This window comes from Mytilus californianus, unplaced genomic scaffold, assembly GCF_021869535.1.
Source record: "Mytilus californianus isolate M0D057914Y unplaced genomic scaffold, xbMytCali1.0.p SCAF_22, whole genome shotgun sequence".
NCBI lineage: Eukaryota > Metazoa > Mollusca > Bivalvia > Mytilida > Mytilidae > Mytilus > Mytilus californianus.
The window spans coordinates 1844287-1869401 of record NW_026262671.1 but is presented as its reverse complement, the minus strand read 5'-3'; the positions used below and the strand labels follow the sequence as shown (position 1 = coordinate 1869401).

At 31.6% G+C, this 25115-nt stretch overlaps 1 protein-coding gene across 1 annotated transcript; it reads right to left on the bottom strand.

The window, feature by feature from the left end:
• Positions 1–616: 616 nt before the first annotated feature.
• LOC127732083 (uncharacterized) lies at positions 617–22057 on the bottom strand. Its single transcript, XM_052241138.1, has 6 exons — positions 22023–22057; positions 20403–20435; positions 13333–13418; positions 4385–4400; positions 1589–1870; positions 617–815 (listed from the first exon to the last, which is right to left on the bottom strand). The coding sequence occupies exons 3-6, from the start codon at positions 13354–13356 to the stop codon at positions 676–678; spliced, it is 462 nt and encodes a 153-aa protein (XP_052097098.1). The 5' UTR covers positions 13357–13418; positions 20403–20435; positions 22023–22057; the 3' UTR covers positions 617–675.
• Between the last annotated feature and the right edge of the window lie 3058 nt (positions 22058–25115).

Sequence of the window (25115 nt, the reverse complement as noted above, 5' to 3'; positions counted from 1 at the left end):
ATAATGGTGCTTTGAAACAACCAAGATATATGTCTATGACACAGACATATTTTACTGCAATGAAATGTAGGATTAATTTCCTACAACTATCAAATTCTCAGGAATATTTTTTCAGCCCTTTTTCGTATGCAATCGGATGTGGCGTACAATGTGATTTGGTGGTATCACACCTTTAACGATTTTGGAAATTGAGTTTGATTTTTGATTTTTGATTTATGGAAACGACGGATGGCATGTGCTGGAGGATCTGCTTGTTTCTGATGGGGTTCGTGGTGTGAAGTCTTTTGTTTTCTAAGTTTTGATTTGTATGATGTTGTTTGTCCTTATGTCGTTTTTTCATATTCAATATGCTCTTAGAATGTTTTTATGTCGAGCATATAACGTTTTTTTCAGCAGTAAATTGAGAAATGATTGATGAATAACATTTGTTTGATATTATTAAAAAAAACTTTGGTTCAAACTTTTCAAAGTTGACCAAAGGCTTTCAAAATTTAGTTGGTTTTTTATTTTTAATGAGCAGAAATATAATGTGTTATCATTATATGTTATCTAACATGCTTGTCAAGTAGCCTAATAATAATCAGAGACCAACTCCATTCTTTATAAAGTAGCACCAGAATACAGTCTATGTAAAGGAAGGTGAAACTCATGGCGCATTCCACGCATTTCATGTATTTATGCCGTATTTTTTTTACCCGAAACAGTAGTTCGTTGTCTACAAATGCGTAGTTTGTGTCTTTGAAATGCTTCAAGCACACAGAATTCTTTAGAGCATACACCACACCGAAAAATGTCATCCTCGTCATTTTCGTAGTCTGAAAGTGAAAAAATGATTTCACATATAGCATGTAAAGTCTGTGGAAGAAAATAGCACGAATATTTCATTCTCTTTCTATACCCATGTAGACAAAAAACACACTGACGTTTCATAATCATGTCATATCAAGTACCGAATATATGATGTTAACTACAGTGTGATTGTGTATATATTTAGCGTGATTGTTTTTCTCTTTTTTCAATTACGAGCGATTGCATCATTAAAATTTCATTAGGATATCAAAAATAGAAAACCACATGGTCAACGAGTTTCTGTATATTTTTTTATATAAGGATTATGTTCACGTCTGTGATAATGAAAGCATAAATATATGCGGTCTACGGGGACCTGAACACCCTTTCGAGAGCTAATTTTCAGAATATTACACACCTTTACCTAAAGTTAGAGATCACTAAAACCAACTCCATGCAGATGATCGTTTTGGAATGTTTTTCAGTATTATTATTGTATTTTTAGATAACAAGCTTCCATATACAATACATACGAATCTTTTTTTTATATGTTTCATTTGTGTAATTTAAAGTGTCAAGTAGGACCAGCAAGTCAATGCTTAGTTTGTTACTGATTATAGGCTAATAACTTAAAGAAACTTGTATATACATATGATACAGTCGCTGACTAATAATAATCATTTTTCCAACATATAATTATAATTGGCACAAAATCGAAGCTTTTACGTTAGTGTTTTCTCTTATGTATATTTTTTTCTTTTTCAATAAACGCAAAGTTGAAAACAAAGATAAATCTTACCATCGTCCTCAATCGCTATATCTAGTGTTACATCTGCAGCTCTATTTATATCCACAGGTGATTTGCTGAATATTTCTTTTAATATCTTTTCTATAGCTGTGAAGAACACGTCCTTTGATTTGAAGGCTGCAGTTGACATTTGTGTCCAAATAATCAGACTACCCCAAGCTTCATCAAGTATCTTTGCATCTTTTAAGGAAATCCCCTTTGGTATGCGCAATTCAATACATTTTTTAACTAGATCATCTGGCAGACCCTCAATTGTTATTTTTATTACCACGACTGTAATAAGATATTGTTACTTTTGAATATAGTATGATTTAAACGAAACAGAACAGCTAAATAACCTAAGGAAATTTTGATTGTACTCAGAAGGAAATCAAATGACAAAATATTTCCTCCCCTGTAAACACTGATAACTAGATCTTCAACCGTTTGTCCCATTTTAGCAAGGACGCTATTAATCATGGATTTACAGGAAAACGTTCTGGTAAATAGTTGAAATAGAAATAAGTTGAATTAAAAGCAAAACGTTCATTTAATGCTATCATTTCACTCCTTAAGTAGCAAACGACGAGTACAGTAGGCTATAGAATGTTGATGTGAAGTTGGTTTAAAATGTTGCTATGCGAATAAATTCCTGGAGTACTAACTTCAATGTATTTTTCTACTGGCTGTAAACCTCTTTGGAACATGCAAATTATGCGCATATATATAGAGCTAGATCAGAGAAGGTCAGAGAAAAAATTCCAAAGGAATCGATTGATTTCAGCAAAGATAGGCACTTTTGAAATTAAGTTACTAGGCAATTTCAAAAGTAAATTATATAGATGTAAACATTGAATATGAATAGATCGAGAAGACCGCAAATACATGTACAAAAATCGAGACGAGCTTTTCTTAAAATTATATAAAAATATAGTAGAAAGATACTTGCTTTATAAGAATAGTTATCTTTAATTTCTCAACCTGCACAGACCGACTTTTAAACGATTATATTCACGAAAAGATAATATTTCTCTATTGAATATAATTGTGACAAAAGCAGACCGGTTTGCTCGATAACTTAGGTGTAAAAAAAATAGGTATAGTTTGGGAAATTTTAACATGGTAAGGGCTTTGTGGAACACTTCGAAAATTCAGGACCCAAAAGATCTTTAGATGTTGTATGTATATGATTTTTTTCCATTTTTTTTTATCAATATGCAGCAAAGATTTGCATTTTTTAAAAATTAAATTTCACAAGCTTCTAATGATATTATCTCGATAAATACTGCACATGAAACATCGTGTATTTGCATGTATATTTCTAATAATACAGTTAAACAAATAATTTCTTTATCATATGCTATATTACATGTAAGAAATAACTTTTGATCAGTAACGTCACCGGCATTATTTTATTATTGACCTTCTCGACTCTATCACAAGAAGTGTTAATTTTCTTTTGTTTTCGTTCACTAGATTTCCCACTGTACTTTTCAAATTTTTTCTCGTTCTAATGATATAAACACTATATAGATTTGCGTCCTGAGCATCATACTAAGTATATCGATCCAATTAATATTTGTAGATTGAAATTAAAGGCTCCTATGAACCTGGTCGCTAACCTGGTAAGGCTGCCAAAAAATTTTACCACCTTTAATATTTCAATTTTGAAATTATCAAGAATCTATGATTTCGATTCCTTTAAGCAAAGTTGAGATTATATAGATTTTGGAATTTTTTTATGCCCTTTATACAGCTCAATAACTGTTTCAGTTATTATACATTCTTCGTTTGCAAAAAGCGTTTCCGATGACGGTCGATACAGAAAAATACATCGGTTGCATGAAATTTATAAAGTACCAGAAGGATAGTTCACAATAAGAAATTGGCTATATAGTTCAAAGAGGAAGATCTTTTGTTTCAGGCTATAATTCCTGATGGAGTCATCTGATTGTTTAAAATCTCTTTCTACAATGTTCAATCTGTTATAGTTTTTGAGATAAAAACCAAAATTGCCAAAATCATCACTTAAACATGTTAAAGGCAACTACACATTATGAAATCGTCATACTGACAATTTTAATAAAAATTGTAAGTTAGCAGACATGTTTGCCCTTGCCTGACTTTTGACTCTCTGTTATAGTTTACAAGATATAGATCGTTCAATACAGAACTACAAGGAAAATTAAAAACGGAAAATCAAAAGCTCAAACACACCAAACGAAAGGAAAACAACTGTCATATTCTTGACTTGGAGCAGGCATTTTTTAGGTAGTAAATGATGGATTAAACCTACTTTTAGAGCTAACTTAACCTCTCACTTGAATGACTATCACATGTAATTCCATTATATTGACAAAAATGTGTAGCAAAATTACTGTTTGTTATCTGACCAAGGAGGAATACAAACCTTTGATAAAATAACGTAGCGATCATTCAATGATTATTCAACAAAATATTTGTTGAAAATGTTTAAACAATTTCAGCAGAAAAGATATTTAAAAAATGTATACAACGGATTCGTAAACTAGTCAAACACCATCCTTGAAGGCTGTAATTCCATAACGAGCGAACAAATTGTTTCGGTTGCTTTGCAATAGTTTATATCTTGAATTGCGGATCATTTTTTCTATTTACACCTCCTACATATCTCATATAGTTTGCGAGATATTTAAAGGTTAAACAAAATCAAAACTACGCAACACTCTGTATTTAAGGTCTATTTCTCTTAAAAAAAGTCATCTTATAAAACGGAAGTAAGTAGATAATGCTTTTAACAACTTCCTTTTAACTGAGTGGTCGTCTTACCTTCTTTTTGCTTTGGCTGAAAAATAAATGAAAACAGCATTATTGCTATATATGTTTATATATTATAGATTTTGTGAAAAGAGAATTAGATCAGGAGTAGTGGTCAGCACTTCTGTCTTTATGGTCGTCGATGTATGTAAAAATATAGTTATAAGTTCGTCTCCCAAGATATGACTTGAAAAATCATATCTGCGACATTGTTAAGTTTAGCTGTTATGCCATTATACGTGTTATATATATAACATTGTTGGGCTGTTATTTAGACGAATTATATATACAGAATGTGTTTTCAGCCTTGTATCACCATCACTGGTGATCCGATGGATAACATGTATCGTAGAGTTGTCCCTGGTTCAGACGTATAATAAAAGACCAAAAAAGTGAAAAAGCAATTTTAACAAAACGCATTTGACTAACAGGTCAAACAACAATTGTTCTTAAACCCTGCTGACTGCCATTGGCGATTGCCAAAAAATCGGATCACTGATGTTATAAATGGATCTTAATTATAAATTTAATACTAAACAGAAAACAATAAACTTGCGGAAAAGATGGTATACCGCAAACATGAGGTGCAAACATTTGTACACCATATCCGGATTTTGACAATTAATGTCTCTTCAGTGATGTTAGGAATCGAAACGGTATTTGGAAAGCCATACAATTTACCTCAATTTAGGATAGACCCTGAAATTTTAAGGAGTCAAAATAGGACGAACGGATCATATAAACCGGAAGGCAAATATAATACAAGCCCAAACGAAAAAATATAAACAAGTCTAAATTGAAAACAACGTTCAAACCTATGATTGCGTTGGATAAAAACCACAATTTTTATACGTGTGCATGCAAAACAAATTTCTTGGTAGAGGGGTCTAAATTCAGCACAAACAACATTTTCCAAAAGACCAAAAAAAGTGAAAAAGTATATTTTAACAAAACGCATTTGAGTAACAGGTCGAACAACTGATGTTCTTAAACCTTGCTGACTGCCATTCGCGATTGCCAAATAAACGTATCACATGATGTAACAAAATGGATCTTACAAATTATAAATTTAATACCAAAAAGAAAACAATAAACTTGCGGAAAAGATTGTATACCGCAAACATGAGGTGCAAATATTTGTACACCACATTCGGATTTCGACAATTAATGTCTCTTCAGTGATGTTAGGAATCGAAATTTGAATCGGTATTTGGAAAGCCATACAATTTACCTCAATTTAGGATAGACTCTTGAATTTTGAGGAGTCAAAATAGGATGAACGGATCATATAAACCCGAAGGCAAATATAATACAATCCAAAACGAAAAAAATATAAACAAGTCTAAATTGAAAACAACGTTCAAACCTATGACTGCGTTGGATAAAAACCGCAATTTTTATACGTGTGCATGCAAAACAAATTTCTTGGAAGAGGGGTCTAAATACAGCACAAACAATATTGCCCGAAAGACCAAAAAAGTGAAAAAGTATATTTTAACAAAACGCATTTGACTAACAGGTCGAACAACTGATGTTCTTAAACCATATATATATATACAATTCTAACATGACGTTCTTCAAACGCTTTGAGTACACACCCGTGGAAAAATATGAATATATTGTTTGGGCTGTTCCGATCGTACTCCCGCGTCATATGCTTTTTTATGAATGAGCTACCCGACGTCATAGAACGATGACGTAAGAATATAAGCATTTTACGGGAAAATACACGCTTGTGAAACCGAAAATCATCACAACAAGGAAACGTAAACAAACGATGCTAAAATGTGTTATATAAGCCATTTTTTGTTTCCATATAAGATATATCAATACAATTATCATTTAGATTCATTCAAACCTATCTAAATATGTCATTGTAAATAGTTTAAGCATGCCATTTATTCAGTTTGCTCCGTTCTTTTACGTCAATTTAATAGTGCGTTTATTTATGGGAACGGCAAATAATGCCTTCACCTAGAGCGCTTCGATCCAAAAGAATTGCCGTATTTGTCCTATTAGAATCGAAATAATTCATGGGGGCTTGAATATATCGTGATTTTACCACGGGTTGTCCCTTTATGCCGATATGTTACCCCTCGCTATCGCTCAGGGTAAAATATTTGTCATAAAGGGCCAACCCGTGGTAAAATCACGATATATTCAAGCCCCCATGAATTATTTCTTAATCATCCAGATATCCAGATATCCAGACAAGCGTCTAAACTATGATGTTCGAGTTAACTGTTTTATTGTATAAATTTCAAGATTGTTATAGTTTAATCAAAGTAGATTGATATGATTCATGTGACATCCATTATCATAATCATACTGATGAAGGATATCTGTTGTCAGAAATATTTATAAATAATTACATTTATAGTTTTCTTTTTTTTTTTGTTATTGGTGTTGTTTTGTACACTTTTCAGACGTTTATATATATATATATATGTAAGTCTAAATTGAAAACAACGTTCAAACCTATGATTGCGTTGGATAAAAACCGCATTTTTTATATGTGTGCATGCAAAACAATATATATATATATAAAATGACTGAATAATAGCCAACGATAAATCTTACGGGGCGATGGATCATATAATTATGATACAGTACACTACAAAATATAACATATAACAAGTCTAAAAGGGTCCAACATCACCAAAAAATAATGATAAAATGAAATTGTGTTAAATATTTCGGATAACAGATATCCTTCATCAGTATGATCACGATGTAAAATGAATCATATCAATCTAGTCCGATTATAAAACTATAAAAATCTTGAAATTTATACAATAAAACAGTAAAAACTGAGCATCATAGAGACGATTGTACAATTCAAAAATTTGTAAACATGACGTAGGTTATGTAGCTATTTGCAACAGAGACTGCAACGATATGCTTCAAATAAAAGTAGTAATGTGCGATATGAACTGGTACAACTCAAACATTTCACAGGTAACTACAGTTAAGATGTTACAACAACGATGGCGTGGAAATACATTCCCAATACACAGCACTGACCGATCAAAGCTAGTATAATATTTCAAATTTGACAACGGTAGAATAATTAAAACAGAGACTGCGTATTTAAACATTCCAAATAGATAGCAGTTTGATAATGATTAAAAAATAATAATAAATTTTGACTAAGGTTAAATAAGTGAACGTGACTGCGTACTTAAACATCCCTCCCAGATGAATAGAACCCTGTAATTTAAACTGGTATAATTAAAAAATTCTTTAAAACTGTAAGAGTCAAATACGGAAGCCTGAGTTACTGGAAACAAGTGATGGTATGAAAATGAGTGACTCATTCTATGTTTTTTTATGTATGCCCTCTGGGGAAACTGTCCTTAGCTTTCTTATCCAAAACCTTTCCCGAGCGAGTCTGTCGGCCCTTGACAAACCCTCGTCGTGGTCTATAATTGTGATGGTAAGGTTTTTGAGATCAGCTTTATTATTTTTTTGGTGATGTTGTTCCCTTTTAGACTTGTTATATATATATATATATATATATATATATATATATATATATATATATATATATTGTTTGTGCTGTATTTAGACCCCTCTAACAAGAAATTTGTTTTGCATGCACACGTAAAAAAATTGCGGTTTTTATCCAACGCAATCATAGGTTTGAACGTTGTTTTCAGTTTAGACTTGTTTATATTTTTTCGTTTGGGCTTGTATTATATTTGCCTTCGGGTTTATATGAGCCGTTCATCCTATTTTGACTCCTCACAATTCAAGAGTCTATCCTAAATTGAGGTAAATTGTATGGCTTTCCAAATACCGTTTCGATTCCTAACATCACTGAAGAGACATTAATTGTCGAAATCCGGATATGGTGTACAAAAATCTTTGCACCTTTATCTGCGGTATACCATCTTTTCCGCAAGTTAATTGTTTTCTGTTTAGTATTAAATTTATAAATAAGATCCATTTATTACATCGGTGATCCGTTTATTTGGCAATCGCCAATTGCAGTCAGCAGGGTTTAAGAACATTTGTTGTTCGACCTGTAAGTCAAATGCGTTTTGTTAAAATATTCCTATTCACCTTTTTGGGCTTTTGGAAAATGTTGTTTGTGCTGTATTTAGACCCCTCTAACAAGAAATTTGTTTTGCAGGCACACGTTTAAAAATTGCGGTATACTATCTTTTTCGCAAGTTCATTGTTTTCTGTTTATTATTAAATTTATAATTAAGATCCATTTATTACATCGGTGATCCGTTTATTTGGAAATCGCCAATGGCAGTCAGCAGGGTTTAAAAACATTTGTTGTTCGACCTGTTAGTCAAATGCGTTATGTTAAAATATACTTTTTCACTTTTTTGGTCTCTTGGAAAATGTTGTTTTTGCTGTATTTAGACCCCTCTAACAAGAAATTTGTTTTGCATGCATACGTATAAAAATTGCGGTTTTTATCCAACGCAATCATAGGTTTGAACGTTGTTTTCAATTAAGACTTGTTCATATTTTTTCGTTTGGGCTTGTATTATATTTGCCCTCGGGTTTATATGATCCGTTCATCCTATTTTGACTCCTCAAAATTCAAGAGTCTATCCTAAATTGAGGTAAATTGTATGGATTTCCAAATACCGTTTCGATTCCTAACATCACTGAAGAGACATTAATTGTCGAAATCCGGATATGGTGTACAAAAACCTTTGTACCTTTTGTTTGCGGTATACTATCTTTTCCGCAAGTTTATTGTTTTCTGTTTGGTATTAGATTTATAATTAAGATCCATTTATTACATCGGTGATCCGTTTATTTGGAAATCGCCAATGGCAGTCAGCAGGGTTTAAGAACATTTGTTGTTCGACCTGTTAGTCAAATGCGTTATGTTAAAATATACTTTTTTGGTCTTTTGGAAAATGTTGTTTGTGCTGTATTTATACCCTTCTAACAAGAAATTTGTTTTGCATGCACACGTATAAAAATTGCGGTTTTTATCCAACGCAATAATAGGTTTGAACGTTGTTTTGATTTTAGACTTGTTTATATTTTTTCGTTTGGGCTTGTATTATATTTTCCTTCGGGTTTATATGATCCGTGTATCCTATTTCTAATATTTCGACTCTTCAAAATTATTCAAGAGTCTATCCCAAATTGAGGTAAATTATATGGCCTTCCAAATATCGTTTCGATCCCTAACATCACTGAAGAGACATTAATTGTCGAAATTCGGATATGGTGTACTAATTTTTGCACCTTTTGTTTGCGGTATACTATCTTTTCCGCAAGTTAATTGTTTTCTGTTTGGTATTAATTTTATAAATTTTAAAAGATCCATTTTGTAACATCTTGTGATCCATTTATTTGGAAATCGCCAATGGCAGTCAGCAGGGTTTAAGAACATCTGTTGTTCGACCTGTTAGTCAAATGCGTTTTGTTAAAATATACTTTTTCACTTTTTTGGTCTTTTGGAAAATGTTGTTTTTGCTGTATTTAGACCCCTCTATCAAGAAATTTGTTTTGCATGCACACGTATAAAAATTGCGGTTTTTATCCAACGCAATCATAGGTTTGAACGTTGTTTTCAATTTAGACTTGTTTATATTTTTTCGTTTGGGCTTGTATTATATTTGCCTTCGGGTTTATATGATCCGTTCATCCTATTTCTAATATTTCGACTCTTCAAAATTCAAGAGTCTATCCCAAATTGAGGTAAATTATATGGCCTTCCAAATACCGTTTCGATCCCTAACATCACTGAAGAGACATTAATTGTCATAATCCGGATATGGTGTACTAATTTTTGCACCTTTTGTTTGCGGTATACTATCTTTTCCGCAAGTTAATTGTTTTCTGTTTGGTATTAAATTTATAAATTTTAAAAGATCAATTTTGTAACATTTTGTAGTCCGTTTATTTGGCAATCGCCAATGGCAGTCAGCAGGGTTTAAGAACATCTGCTGTTTGACCTGTTATTCTAATGCGTTATGTTAAAATATTCTTTTTCACTTTTTTAGTCTTTTGGAAAATGTTGTTTTTGCTGTATTTAGACCCCTCTAACAAGAAATTTGTTTTGCATGCACACGTATAAAAATTGCGGTTTTTATCCATCGCAATCATAGGTTTGAACGTTGTTTTCAATTAAGACTTGTTTATATTTTTTCGTTTGGGCTTGTATTATATTTGCCTTCGGGTTGATATGATCTGTTCATCCTATTTTGACTCCTCAAAATTCAAGAGTCTATCCTAAATTGAGATAAATTGTATGGCTTTCCAAATACCGTTTCGATTCCTAACATCACTGAAGAGACAATAATTGTCGGAATCCGGATATGGTGTACAAAAACCTTTACACCTTTTGTTTGCGGTATACTATCATTTCCGCAAGTTTATTGTTTTCTGTTTAGTTTTAAATTTATAATTAAGATCCATTTATTACATCGGTGATCCGTTTATTTGGAAATCGCCAATGGCAGTCAGCAGGGTTTAAGAACATTTGTTGTTCGACCTGTTAGTCTAATGCATTATGTTAAAATATACTTTTTTGGTCTTTTGAAAATTGTTGTTTGTGCTGTATTTAGACCCTTCTAACAAGAAATTTGTTTTGCATGCACACGTATAAAAATTGCGGTTTTTATCCAAAGCAATAATAGGTTTGAATGTTGTTTTCAATTTAGACTTGTTTATATTTTTTCGTTTGGGCTTGTATTATATTTTCCTTCGGGTTTATATGATCCGTTCATCCTATTTCTAATATTTCGACTCTTCAAAATTCAAGAGTCTATCCCAAATGGAGGTAAATTATATGGCTTTCCAAATACCGTTTCGATCCCTAACATCACTGAAGAGACATTAATTGTCGAAATCCGGATATGGTTTACTAATTTTTGCACCTTTTGTTTGCGGTATACTATCTTTTCCGCAAGTTAATTGTTTTCTGTTTGGTATTAAATTTATCAATTTTAAAAGATCCATTTTGTAACATCTTGTGATCCGTTTATTTGGCAATCGCCAATGGCAGTCAGCAGGGTTTAAGAACATCTGTTGTTCGACCTGTTAGTCAAATGCGTTTTGTTAAAATATACTTTTTCACTTTTTTGGTCTTTTGGAAAATGTTGTTTGTGCTGTATTAAGACCCCTCTAACAAGAAATTTGTTTTGCATGCACACGTATAAAAATTGCGGTTTTTATTCAACGCAATCATAGGTTTTCAATTTAGACTAATATATATATATATATATATATATATATATATTTTCCAAAAGACCAAAAAAGTAAAAAAGTATATTTTAACAAAACGCATTTGACTAACAGGTCGAACAACAGATGTTCTTAAACCCTGCTGACTGCCATTGGCGATTGCCAAATAAACGGATCACAAGATGTTACAAAATGGATCTTTTAAAATTTATAAATTTAATACCAAACAGAAAACAATTAACTTGCGGAAAAGATAGTATACCGCAAACAAAAGGTGCAAAAATTAGTACACCATATCCGGATTTCGACAATTAATGTCTCTTCAGTGATGTTAGGAATCGAAACGGTATTTGGAAGGCCATATAATTTACCTCAATTTATGATAGACCCCCGAATGTTGAAGAGTCGAAATAGGATGAACGGATCATATCAACACATAAGCAAATCTAAGACAAGCCCAAACGAAAAAATATAAACAAGTCTAAATTGAAAACAACGTTCAAACCTATATAGGTATATATGAAAAAGAAGATGTGGTGTGTATGCCAATGAGACAACTTTTCACAAGAGACCAAATGACACAGAAATTAACAACTATAGGTAACTAACCTGTTATACTCAACATTTGAATTCAAACGTTATTGAAAATTATAGTAAATAAATGCAACAGTAGTTAACCATGTAAAGCGAAGGTAAAATCTCATAAGTTGATAAAGCAAACGAAACATCAGGATCATACAAAAAATAAGCTCCAATACGGAACGAGATCGGGTGCTTCGACACAGGATAAGCGTCTTCTGATTTTCATACATTTCCCGCCATCCGAACATATATGACCAAGGTCATCTATTGTTATTCTGTGTAGAATAGAATGGAGAAAAAAATTTGAAAAATTTATATCTTATAAATGTCAATAAGACTCAAAGTGTTCTATTACATTTTAGGTTGATACATGTTACTCCTCGAATATTAATTTCACAGAGCATTTGGAATTGTTACATATGCTCTTCAATGACTGTAATGATATACGAGTACACTAATCGCTGCACACCTCAAATTCAAAATAAAAGATGAAAATTAGCTCACAAGTCGTTATTCGCATCAGTTTGATATACCTAAACCATTTTCAACTTTATTATCAAAGTCTTCAAACGTTATAAAAAGTATATTATGTATATATTAATCTATCTTCTATATTTCTGTTACTGTTCATTTATTTGGAAATTGTTCATATATATGGGAAGATATCACTGAGTAGTAAAACTGGTGTCTCGTCCGTATATTTAGTTTCTGAACAATCAAATATGTTTAACCTAAACTCGCATCAGCATGTCACCCTACCATATGCATTAACGATTTCATCCAGAAGTAATAGCATTTGTTAAAATTTGTAACTCTTATTGAGTGTAGGAAGACTAAAAAAGTCGAAGATAAAAAAAAACATGTATAATAAAAAAAGTTATATATTTTGTTGGACTTCCGCTTGATTTAGGACTTTGCATTTTTCACATGTATTAATTTGTATTAATTGATCTGTTTGAAACAAATCAATACTTACTGCTAAAATAGGCGTTACTCAGTCGCTAATTTAATTTCAACAATACAAAATCATAGAAACGGAACTAAAAGTGCTAGGGAATTGTTTGAGAAGAAAATAAGAAATGTAAATAACGTAACAAATTCGTTTGTATTCCTAAAAAAAAATGAATATCGCGCTGTAATATTTATTAACATGCAACAGGTAATGAGAAACGGACAGTTTCAACACTACAATAATCAGTGTACTTACTTACCTTGTGCGTCATTTTGTGCTGCATAAACGATTGTATTGATGTATAAGTTGTTTTACACGTACCACATGTCAAACTATCTGCTGTATCTGAAATTATTAATGTATTTATCGGAACTATGTAATAATAGAACCTTTCATTTGTACACACCATATTAAATATGATATCACAAAAAGAGTAGACAAACATTAATGAACAATTATGTGAAGTATACAGTACGCATACATATGCCGATATATATTCAACATTACACATTTGTGGACCTTCCCATAAATCAATAAACGGATAAACATCACATTCAAAGAGCAATAGGAATATATTGACAAGTATAAGTTTCATGTTAAGTTATTCAGTCTTTAAGTGGGAGTAGATGTGTGTCACAGACAGAACATAGAGACACCAGTTCATGTCGAATTAAAAGTAGCTGATCAGGATGAATTCTGGTGGAATGTAAATTTCTCTTGAGTTTAAGATACACATATAACCAACCGATCTGTACACGGTAAATTTCTATGAAGTAAAGATCAGCCGTTCTTCCCTTTAATGCTGTAAGGACTTTGAAGTCTGTCGAAGCATTCTGTGTCGTTTCAATATGAGTTTATGCGAAGCAATCAGGTTTCAACTAAGATTATGATAAAATCTAAGTATATAGTGTAATTTCCAGTGTTAGTTTAGATAAAAATATTAGATACGTAGCAGGTTTCACAAAGAATTTAAAAGATTAAACGAGTTGAAATGTGAGTTATTGCTCACTAATTGTATCTCCACTAGAAGTGTTCAATAGACAAGCAGTTGGTAACTTGTGAATGTAAAAATGCATCACATGTTAACGCATTCGCAAAACAACATTTGAATAAAAAGTATTGATTTTCAGTTTTTGATGATAAAAATGCGACACAATGTATATACCTGAACATGTTATGTAATAGAATTGAGAATAGAAACGGGGAATGTTTACAGACAATAACCAGACCTAAGAGTATATAACAGCCCAAGGCCATCAATGGGTAATCAACGCGGGGAGAAAATCCTGCAACCAGATGTGAGCTTCAGAAGGCCCCTGAACAATAATGTATACTATTTTAGGAAAATGGACGTCACACTGAACTTAGAAACATATAAATAAACCAAAATTAAAAAAAACAACATATAAGACTAAAAATGGCTTGAGGTTCCTGACTTAGGACAGACGCACAAATGCACCATACTTAAACATGTTTTGTGATATCTCAACCCTCCCCTATACCTCTAGCCAATGTGGATTAAACAAATACTCAGCAAACAGCAATATGCACACTTAAACTCAGAAGACGCTAATTTAACAAAATCAACTTTAAAATACATAGTCAATCAACGAATACAACCTCTAGCTATTTTTTTATTGTAAACTATATAATGTATAGTATATTTAAAGTATGTATGCAATTATTCATCATGTAAACAAGTACCTTGAGACATGTTTTTATTGGTATAAAATAGTTATCAGCCCAATATCTGACAATTCCAGCCATTTCTGCACCAGACATCAAGGCCGGAAAGGTACAGACTGGCTGATGGAACATTTAAAATATTGATAATGGTGAAATGTAATGGTAGAATGCTAAAATAAGTAATGTCAAAATACAAAAATGTGCATACTAGTATAAGATGAACACTGTAAATATGTCAGAAACATCATTCTATGTTCTAATTGTTGATAAACGTGTTAGGAAAGTCAATACGATTTTGGCGCTGATGTTAAATACCAATACTGCTACAGGCTATAGTTGGGACCATCACAAAAAGCACAGATAATCATTCATTATAGTTACCTGTATGGGTTTGTTTGATAATGCCGATATGATTTTTAAACAATTAAATAGTATCAATTTATTCCGCAATACACGGACGATGATAAAGCAAAACAACATGATCATTATTCATAAAATTGCATTGTTTCATAGTAGTGATCGATTAAGTTTAAGATCGTTGTTCCCCTTTTTCTTTCTATTTTGTTAAACGACTACAAGAAAAATCTACGACGTGATCAAAATTAATGAATAAAAAAACACACTGCAATCAAATCACATCCGAGTTAGATTTTATACTCTACATCATTTTTTGTTCAAAACGTTCGTTTATCTAAAATTTATTTAAAATATACTTTTCATGTCAAGACCTTTCTTAGCTTTTATGCGGTATGGGTTTTGCTCCATGTAGGGGGACATACGGTGACTTAGTCTATAGTTGCAATTATTTACGTCATTTGGTCTTTGGTAGATAGTTGTCTACTTTGGCAATCATACCACATCTCCTTATTTTATATCATTCTCTAGAATAGAGAAATGTGTTATACTGTAGCTTAAAATTCTAAAATAAAAACTAGAAATGTGTGTACTTGACAATTAAAAAAAAAATAAAAGAATGAAACAAAAGTGTTTTCAATTTGATCATCTTTATCCTTTTATGTTATCTAGGAAGGTGACTGGCAATTCAATGTAATGCTGTAAAATTCCGCAAACGGAGGCGGGCTTCAGCTGGCCTCTAAACAAAGATGTGTACTAGGTCAGTGAAAATGGACGTCACACTAAACTCCAAAACATATAAACGAACTAAAATTTAAAAAAAAACGTACAAGACTAACAAAGGCCAGAGTCTCCTGAAATGCAGAAATGCGGCGGGGTTAAACATGTTTTGCGAGCTCTCAACCCTCCCCTATACCTCTAGCCAGTGTGGAATAAACAAATACACAGCAAACAGCAATACGCACACTAAAACTCAGAAAAGAGTAAAATCACAAAAATACTGAACTCCGAGGAAACTTCAAAAAGGAACTCTTGGTTTAAAAATGAAAAGGTCACAATTGGGAAGCTGAAATTATCTCTTTTGTCGTAAAGTTTTGTTTTCAACCGACCCTCATAGTCAATTTCTAGTTATAAGTCCTAATGAAATGGCAAAATCAAAAGCTCAAACACATCAAACGAATGGATAACAACTGTCATATTCCTGACTTGGTACAGGAATTTTCTTATGTAGAAAACGGTGGATGGAACCTGGTTTTATAGTTAGCTAAACCTCTCACTTGTATGACAGTCGCATCAAATTCCATTATATTGACAACGATGCGTGAACAAAACAAACAGACACAATAGGTAAAAATGTCAAAAATAGGGGTACAGCAGTCAACATTGTGTTATCATCTTAATCACTATAAAAACAAACAAATGTAACAAAAAGCACAAAAAGGCATATATCAAATTTAACATCCTCATGCTTTTTTATTATACGATTTTATTTATCTATATAAAATCCACCCACAAAGGATGGAAGGTTTTAAGTACTGGCGTAAAATCGCGCGTTTGAAATTCGCACAGGTAGACATACAATAATTTTGTCGTTGAGAGTATGACGGGATACATAAGTACAGAGTCACGTAAAATGGATATCACAAAAAACAGACTTAACAGTAAAAGTAATATTAATAAATAAAATAATTTTTTGGTTCAAAGTATGACGGGATACATAAGTACAGAGTCACGTCAAATTTATATCACAAAAAACAGACTTAACAGTAAAAGTAATATTAATAAATAAAATAATTTTGTCGTTCAAAGTATGACGGGATACATAAGTACAGAGGGCCCAAGACCACAATTAATTACCCCACTTTTCGTTGTCCACGAATATAGTTCCTTTTAATTAGAGAGCATTTTTTCTTATTTTTTTTCTTTTCCTTCCTCACTCTTTTCTTAGTTTTTTTTTTTTGGGTGGAAATGAAAGAAGAGAGGTGAAATAAACTTTTGGATGTTGTATTTTAACTGATTTTTTTATAGAAAGAGTGATTTAGGCCAGGTGCAAAAAAGGTGATATTTACAGTTTTCGGAACATCTCTTGACTTTCCATAGGGGTATGGATGTGTATTGGCTAAATTTGTAAGAGTGATTGGTTCAATCTTTCTGAATTTTGGATATATTTCTAGACTAGTACTATACATTACACACACAAAAGATTTGACAAAAATGCATGGTGCATTTTTTTTAATGAAACAAAACGTTATAAAGAACTAATAGAGGATTTTAATTGTGGTCTGTGGCCTAAGAGGTGAATTCAGGAAATATTGAATTTGTACTTTGACAACTTCCCTGAATCATCTATTGGTATTAATTTGTCAAACTACATGAGAATAAATGATTTTCACTTTTATTTGATAGAAATTTTGTAAAAAAGTGACATTTCTGCCTACATGCCCAAAATTGAACTTTTTCAGTTGTTTCAATATTTTTACAAAAGTAGCATGCTTACGTTCTCTCTGACAGATTTTTCTGATTTTCTATTTGTGTTTGTGGTATCTAATGTAGATGTTTAACTCATTTTTGAACACTGAACACAAAAAAAAGTAGATCAAATCAGAATAAGAGTGCAAAATGTGCTGGATTTAATGGTCTTAGTCAAACGGTCAGTATGAAGCAAGTGAAAAATGAGGTTCTATGCACATACAAGTTGTATTAATTACAGCAGATTTCACTGAATCTGTATCAAAAGCACTTATTACTGGTTGTTTGGCCTTGTCTGTTTCACAGACTATCTTTATTTTCTTTAGTTTGATAGCTAGTGGTTAAAATATTGGCCTTTTGAGGCTGAAATTTCATGCCGGTTTTAAAAAGTACAGTAAATAACTTCGCATCAGACCATACTTTCTACATTTATGTTTGGAAGTGACAGTCTTGTTACATCCAGGCTGCATGTTTTATCATATCTAAGCAAAGATTTGAGCAAAAAGAAACATATCTCCATCTCCCATATTATTATATGCTTTTTAATATGCAAATTTGGGGAATGGCCTAAATTGACAACCTGTTTTTTAAGCTTGACATTGCAGAAGACCATTTTATCCACATGTGTTATGCTATTTGAAACTTATATTTCCATTAAAAGTACATTTATAACATGTAAAAGGTTTTCTTATACCTTAACAACTTCAGAAAATTGTGGTAAGTGAAAAATATTAAATTTCATATAAGGCCTCAATTTATTTCAAAACCTCTATTTTTTGGCACATGCTGATATAAAATTAACTTCGGACCATTTTTTATAAGTCTGATACATGAAGTATGCTATCAGTTGCTTTGAATAGGTAATAACTTATACATAGATACATTAAAAAGTGCAAGTTTTGGTATCTTTTGGTTTTTAGAAGCCCACATTTGATAGTTGAAATTGTTCTAATTCAACGCCTCAATTCAGCACCAAAAGTTCATTAGTATCATATGGCTTTGAAACTTTTTAAACTGTTTTATAATACACTAAGCTTAAATCATGCCAAGTTTTATTAGAATTGGTCAAGTTTAAGACCCCTAATAGGCCCAAGACCACAATTAATGACCCCACTTTTCATTGTCCACGAATATAGTTCCTTTTAATTAGAGTGTATTTTTTCTTAATTTTTTTTCTTTTCCTTCCTCACTCATTTCTTTTTTTTTTGGGGGTGGAAATGAAAAAAGAGAGGTGAAATAGACTTTTGGATGTTGTATTTTAACTGATTTTGATATGGAAAGAGTGATTAGGCCAGGTGCAAAAAAGGTGATATTTACAGTTTTCGGAACATCTCTTGACTTGCCCTACGGGTATGGATGTGTATTGGCTAAATTTGTAAGAGTGATTGGTTCAATCTTTGTGAATTTTGGATATATTTTTGGACTAGTATTATACAATTCACACACAAAAGATTTGACAAAAATGTATGGGGCATTTTTTTTAATGAAACAAAACTTTATAAAGAACTAATAGAGGAATTTAATTGTGGTCTGTGGCCAGAGTCACGTCAATTGGATATCTCAAAAAACAGACTTAACAGTCAAAGTAATATTGATAAAGACAATAAAAGAATACTATAACACGTAATTAAGATTAACAACAACGTCAGTACGCAGAATCTATACTTCAAGACCATCGTGTATTATTTGTGAAGTTGATACGGAATGTTTATCAACAAGGTCTTGGCACCTTCCAATGAAATCCGAGTTCGATTTTAAAATAGGAAAAAGAAGAAATTAAACAAAATTAAAACGACTAACATTAATTAAGAAAGGTCTACAAACAGTAGCTGACATGCCAGCTACAGACGACATAAATTAAACTGATCGAAAGATTTTGTGCTAATCATATGAAAATCAAGCACAATCCCTTCCATAAAGTATTTAGTATTAAAATATTTAGTATCATGCCAACATAAATTAAACGAGAAGAACCCTCCCCTATACCTCTAGCTAAAATAGAATAAACAAACACACAGCAATACGAACAGTAAAACTCAGTTCAAAAGGAGTCATTTGCAGATCTTGTCTAGCTGATAATTTTTGTTATTTAAAGTTTCTATTTTCTATCTAATCTAGTTTTTCATTATAGTTAGAATTCGTCTTTTTTTTTATTTGAATTTTTTCTAACAATTTAATGTTGTACAATCAGCAAAAGAAACATTTATCGTTGTTGTTCTTCCGTTAGAATATTGCATAAGTTTTGCACTTACATTTCCTTACTTAAAATGATTCTACATTCTCGACAATACCACATCATACCTTCATTGAAGGTCCTATAAGAGAAAAGAGCTAGCACCTGGTAAATGCTTTTTGGAATTAAGATTTGCAAATGTAACTGGTATATTTCGTGGCCGAAAGTAACCCTCAAACGGCAGTTGATTTTTTTTTTTCAATTTGAACAGAGGCAATAGCGGAATGAATGCCAAGGTCTTTATTTATTCAATTAATGCAATAAAAGAAAATGATGCATCATTTATGAATTTTCACCTCTTCTTTTCTATTGATTAAACACGGCTAATTTCATCATGTCTGTTTTTTTAGCATACCTAGAAATCATTAATCAGTGATGTCGTAATCGACGAAGTCATTCATATCCGTATTACGTTAACTCTTATCAATCTATTAGAAGTAAAATTCTTATCCATAACTGCCGTGTTTTAATTTCTGGTCAATAAATGTTATTCTCAAATATGAAAGTTATCGTTATCTGATAAATTTAAAGGGAAGTTAAAAGGAAATTTACTTTGTAACTCAAAGAAATGTTTACAATGTACGTACCAGGTTCGGTTTCTTCTACCAGTACTTTCTCTTCTAAAACATAATATAACAATAAAATTGTCAGTAAAACTAATTGGGGTAAAAATAGGCGAGATATACTAACATGACTAAGAAATAATTCAAAACTCCTAAGAGAAACTGGCTACACCGTGGCAAAATAACAGAAAAACGACGAAAACAGTCCATAGATCTCAACATCTTAGTATAAAGAACAACAACCACGTCCTTAAACCGGGATGGTATCAGCTGCTTTGAAAGCTGCTCCGAAAGGGACAACAGTTCATTCTTCATAAAGTTTTACTCATATCATATATGTGGATTAGTAATATTTAATGATAAGACATCATTCAATAACGAATTTGTTTTTGACTCTTCTCTAACCATAAGACACACAAAAATTCGTAAACTGTAAACGATATACAGGATTATGGCTGGTTGATGTAACACATACTTTCAACAATCGGAATGCACATATTACAACATGGAGAGCTAGACCATGAGCAACTCAAACCTCTTATAAAAAACTAGGGTGTTTTCAAGAGATCCACCAAGGTCAGCGGATCATACTTTACATGTGGTTATCGTTATGCTGATCACAGTAATAGATTAGAAAGACATCTCAAAACTTCAACTAGTTTAATGAATATCTGTTCATCAGGTATATCGGATGTATGATTAAGGAGAAACGTTTGAGCCAATATGACTAAATAAAAAAGTACCTAAAAGGGATTGCAAAATTCATTTAAGGTCAAATTAGACGGAGTGAGTCTTAAATTCATATTTATATTTTCCCCTTTTTTATCAACAAGGAATTAAAACAAAAGTACATGTATGTTATGAAAATGTCAATTTACTCGAATCGGATCTTCAGTATATTATATCCCCTTTAGGAGGTTTTTCTGTGTTTGATTTTGAAATAATAAATACGTATATTTACATTCGATGAATTAAACGAATAAACAAAACATTATTCTAAATACAATAAGGTAGAAAGTTGGATCACGTGATAAACGTATGGAAATTAGTTTTCTCGACTGATATTTAACATACAAATAAATAAAAAGTTTGCTTTTAGAAATGCACTAGTATACCAAAAAAAGGAAACAATAAACTGTTGTTATGTTTCTGTATTATAAAAAAACTCTTTATCTATAATGTAAGATTTACACTTTGACAGCTGTTCGTGAAGTTTAATGTATAACCTTTTTAAAATAGTTACTTGTATATATTTTACATTCTTTGATCAGGACACTTTTGACTATGATTAAACATGTTAAAGGCTCCAAATTTCTATTTTGAAAATGTTTGTACCAGATCACACAAAAAAATATAGGCATAAAATTAATTAAAGAAAAGAAAACAGTGCATCATATTATGCATTTTCACCTCTTCTTTCCTATTGATAAAACACGGCTAATTTCATCATGTCTGTTTCTTTGAACATACCTAGAAATCGTATATCAATGATGCCGTATTACGTTAACTCTAAACAATCTATTAGAATGATAAGTAAAAACCTTATCCTAAACTGCCGTGTTTTAATTTCTGGTCAATAAATTTAAAGGGAAATTAAAAGGAAATTTACTTTGTAACTCAATGATATGTTTACAATGTACTTACCCGGTTTCGTTTCTTCTACCGGGTTTTCCTCATCTAAAACATAATGTAAAAATAAGATATACAGTAAAACGTATTGGGGTAAAAATAGGCGAGATATACTAACATGACTAAGGGATATGATATCAGCTGCTCCGGAAGGGACAACAGTTCATTCTTCATAACGCCCGCCGTCATATCATCTGTGTGAATAAGTAATATTTAGTGATAAGACATCATTCAATAATGATTTAGTTTTTTACTCTTCCTTAACCATAAGACATACCAAAATTCGTAAACCCGTTTTGTGATCGGTTTAGGTTAGTTTATGTCCCATCTTTTATCATTAAACTTTAAAGAATGCAAAATTCTGAAATTTAAACACAATTTTGACTTTGACTGGTTGATATAAGACATACTTTCAGAAATTAAATAGCACATATAACAACAGTGAGAGCTAGAGCATTAGCAACTCAAACCTCTTATAAAAAAAACTAAAGTGATCTCAGGAGATCCGACAAGGTAAGCAGATCGTACTCTACATGTAGTTCCCGTTATGCTGATCACAGTAAAAGATCAGAAAGACATCTCAAAACTTCAACTAGTTGAATGAATATCTGTTCATCAGGTCAATCGGATGTATAACTTAGAAGAAACGTTTTGAGCCATATGATGAAATAAAAAAAGTACCTAAAATTGATGGCAAAATCTATTTAAGGTCTTAACTTCATATTCTTATCTTTTTCATTTTTTATCGACGAGGAATTAAAAAAAAAAGTACATGTATGTTATAAATAATTTCAGTATACCCAAATCAGATCTTCTGTATATTATATCCCCTTTAGGAGGTTTTTCTGCGTTTGATTTGGAAATGTTTTCAACGGTTGTTGCTGTTGGATCTAAAATAAATATATTTACATTCGATGAATTCAACAAATAAACAAAACATTGTTCTAAATTCAATAAGGTAGAAAGTTGGATCAATTGATAAACTTATGTACATTTCTTTTCTCGACCTAACTATAAGATACAAGTAAATAAACAATTACTTTTAGAAGTCTATTAGTATACCAAAAATAATACAATAAACTGTTGTTTTGTTTCTGTATTATATAAACTCTTTATAATAAAAAATTTAAATATGAAAAAAGTACCCGACTAACAGCTGTTCATGAAGTGTCATAAATGACCTTTTTAAGTAGTTACTGGTAATAAATTGCATCTACAATCATGACACTTTTGACTATGTTTAAAGACTTCAAATTATTATTTGGAAACTAGGAGTATACTTTTGTAAGTTTTTAGAAAAAGTTTTCAGTAAGATTAAAGAGAAAATTGATACTTGCAGACTTTGTTCAAGTTTAATTACTTATATGTTCTTAAAACCTGCTTTACCCCAATGATTGAATTTAAAGGTATCTTTACCAGATCAGACATAAAATATTGGTGATTGTCCTAGAACTGAATATTATCTCAAAATGGTTAATATATATTAATGCGAAAGTACATTTTGAATATGCGTTTTTGAATATTATAACTGAATGAATTTCTTCTATTGTGTCTTTCTACTGTGTACATTGATACGTTTGATTGAATTCAATTTCTGAATAACGGATTCGTTTTGGTTAGATCTAATTAACTTGGGTGTGACTAAATTTAAACAGTGAAATATAGCTTACTGCATGTAAATCGATACAATTTAAATGTGACGTGCTACATGTTTCACTTGAAAAAAAAAAAACATTCGTGTGAGGATTTTGATCAGATTCAATTTTAAAGACTGAAAATTAATAAAAGTGTTCGAGGTATTTAGTAATGCAAATTTTTATAAATATTCATGCCTTTCCAGTTACTTAAATTTAAGGTATTTTGTGTTTTTTGTGTATTTTTATTTTTATGACTAAAAGTAACTTAGTCAACCTTGGGATCGTAACCAATGAACAACTACATGAACTAAGAGAGTTGTTAGCCAAGGGACCAAAATATAGAATTCCCAAGCCCATCAACTGGCTACTGGAAAAATAACTTGAGGTAACTGATGGATGCAGTTGAAGACTATGCCAGAAAATGGGTAAAACGCTAGCCAGATGAACCAGAACTGGACACTTTGTCTGAATGGATCAAAGCTATTCATGCATTCAGAAACGCATTCAGAAACTACGATGTACTATGAGCACAAGGGTTTCTAACCCATTCAAGAACCTGGAGGTTGTGGATGCTTTATCCTCTTTGCATAACAAATATGTCGTTGTTCCAGCAGATAAAGCCTTCAATAATATTGTCTCCATATGTAAAAACCATTACTTGGAATGTCTCACGAAAGAGCTTGGAATAAATAGCAAAACTGGTAATCCTACATATTCTTTAACATCATTTACAAAGGATGAAATTTTACAAAATTACAAATGTGTCCTTCTTTCTTTTTGGCATCAACATCAAAGAAAACGAAAAAAAATCTACCGTCATTATTCTGGATACCAAACTTCACAAAACTCCTTATAAAGAACAATACATAGCTGGATCAAGATGTTCAACTAAACATCTTTCTAAAGTGCTGACTACTATTCTTTCTACAGTAAAAGATGGCCTTCAAAAATATTGTGATAAATATATTCAACCAGTGGTGTCAATCAGATGTGGATTCTTAAAAATTCTAAAGATCTACTGGTAAATCTTAGATCACAATCTCTGCAATTTTGCAGCAACATTAAAACTTTTGATTTTTCTACGCTTTACACTACAATTCTCCATGCTCAATTGAAAAATCGACTTCACCATCTCATCAAACAGAGCTTTTTCTATAAAAATGGGAATCGTAGATATAAATTTCTTGTTTTGGGTTATAATAGTTCTTATTTTGTGAAGAACCACACTGATTATATCAGAAAATACTGAAGATGATATTATCATCAAAATGCTGAATTTTTTTATCGACAATATATTTGTTGAGTTTGGAGGATTGATATTTCAACAGACAGTCGGTATTCCAATGAGTACAAATTGTGCACCCCTACTGGCCGATCGTATGGTGTTTCATATCTCAGTTGATACGTTATGCTCGTGCATGTTCACACTATAAGGACTTCATATACAGGAGTGTGCTCCTTACGCAGAAAC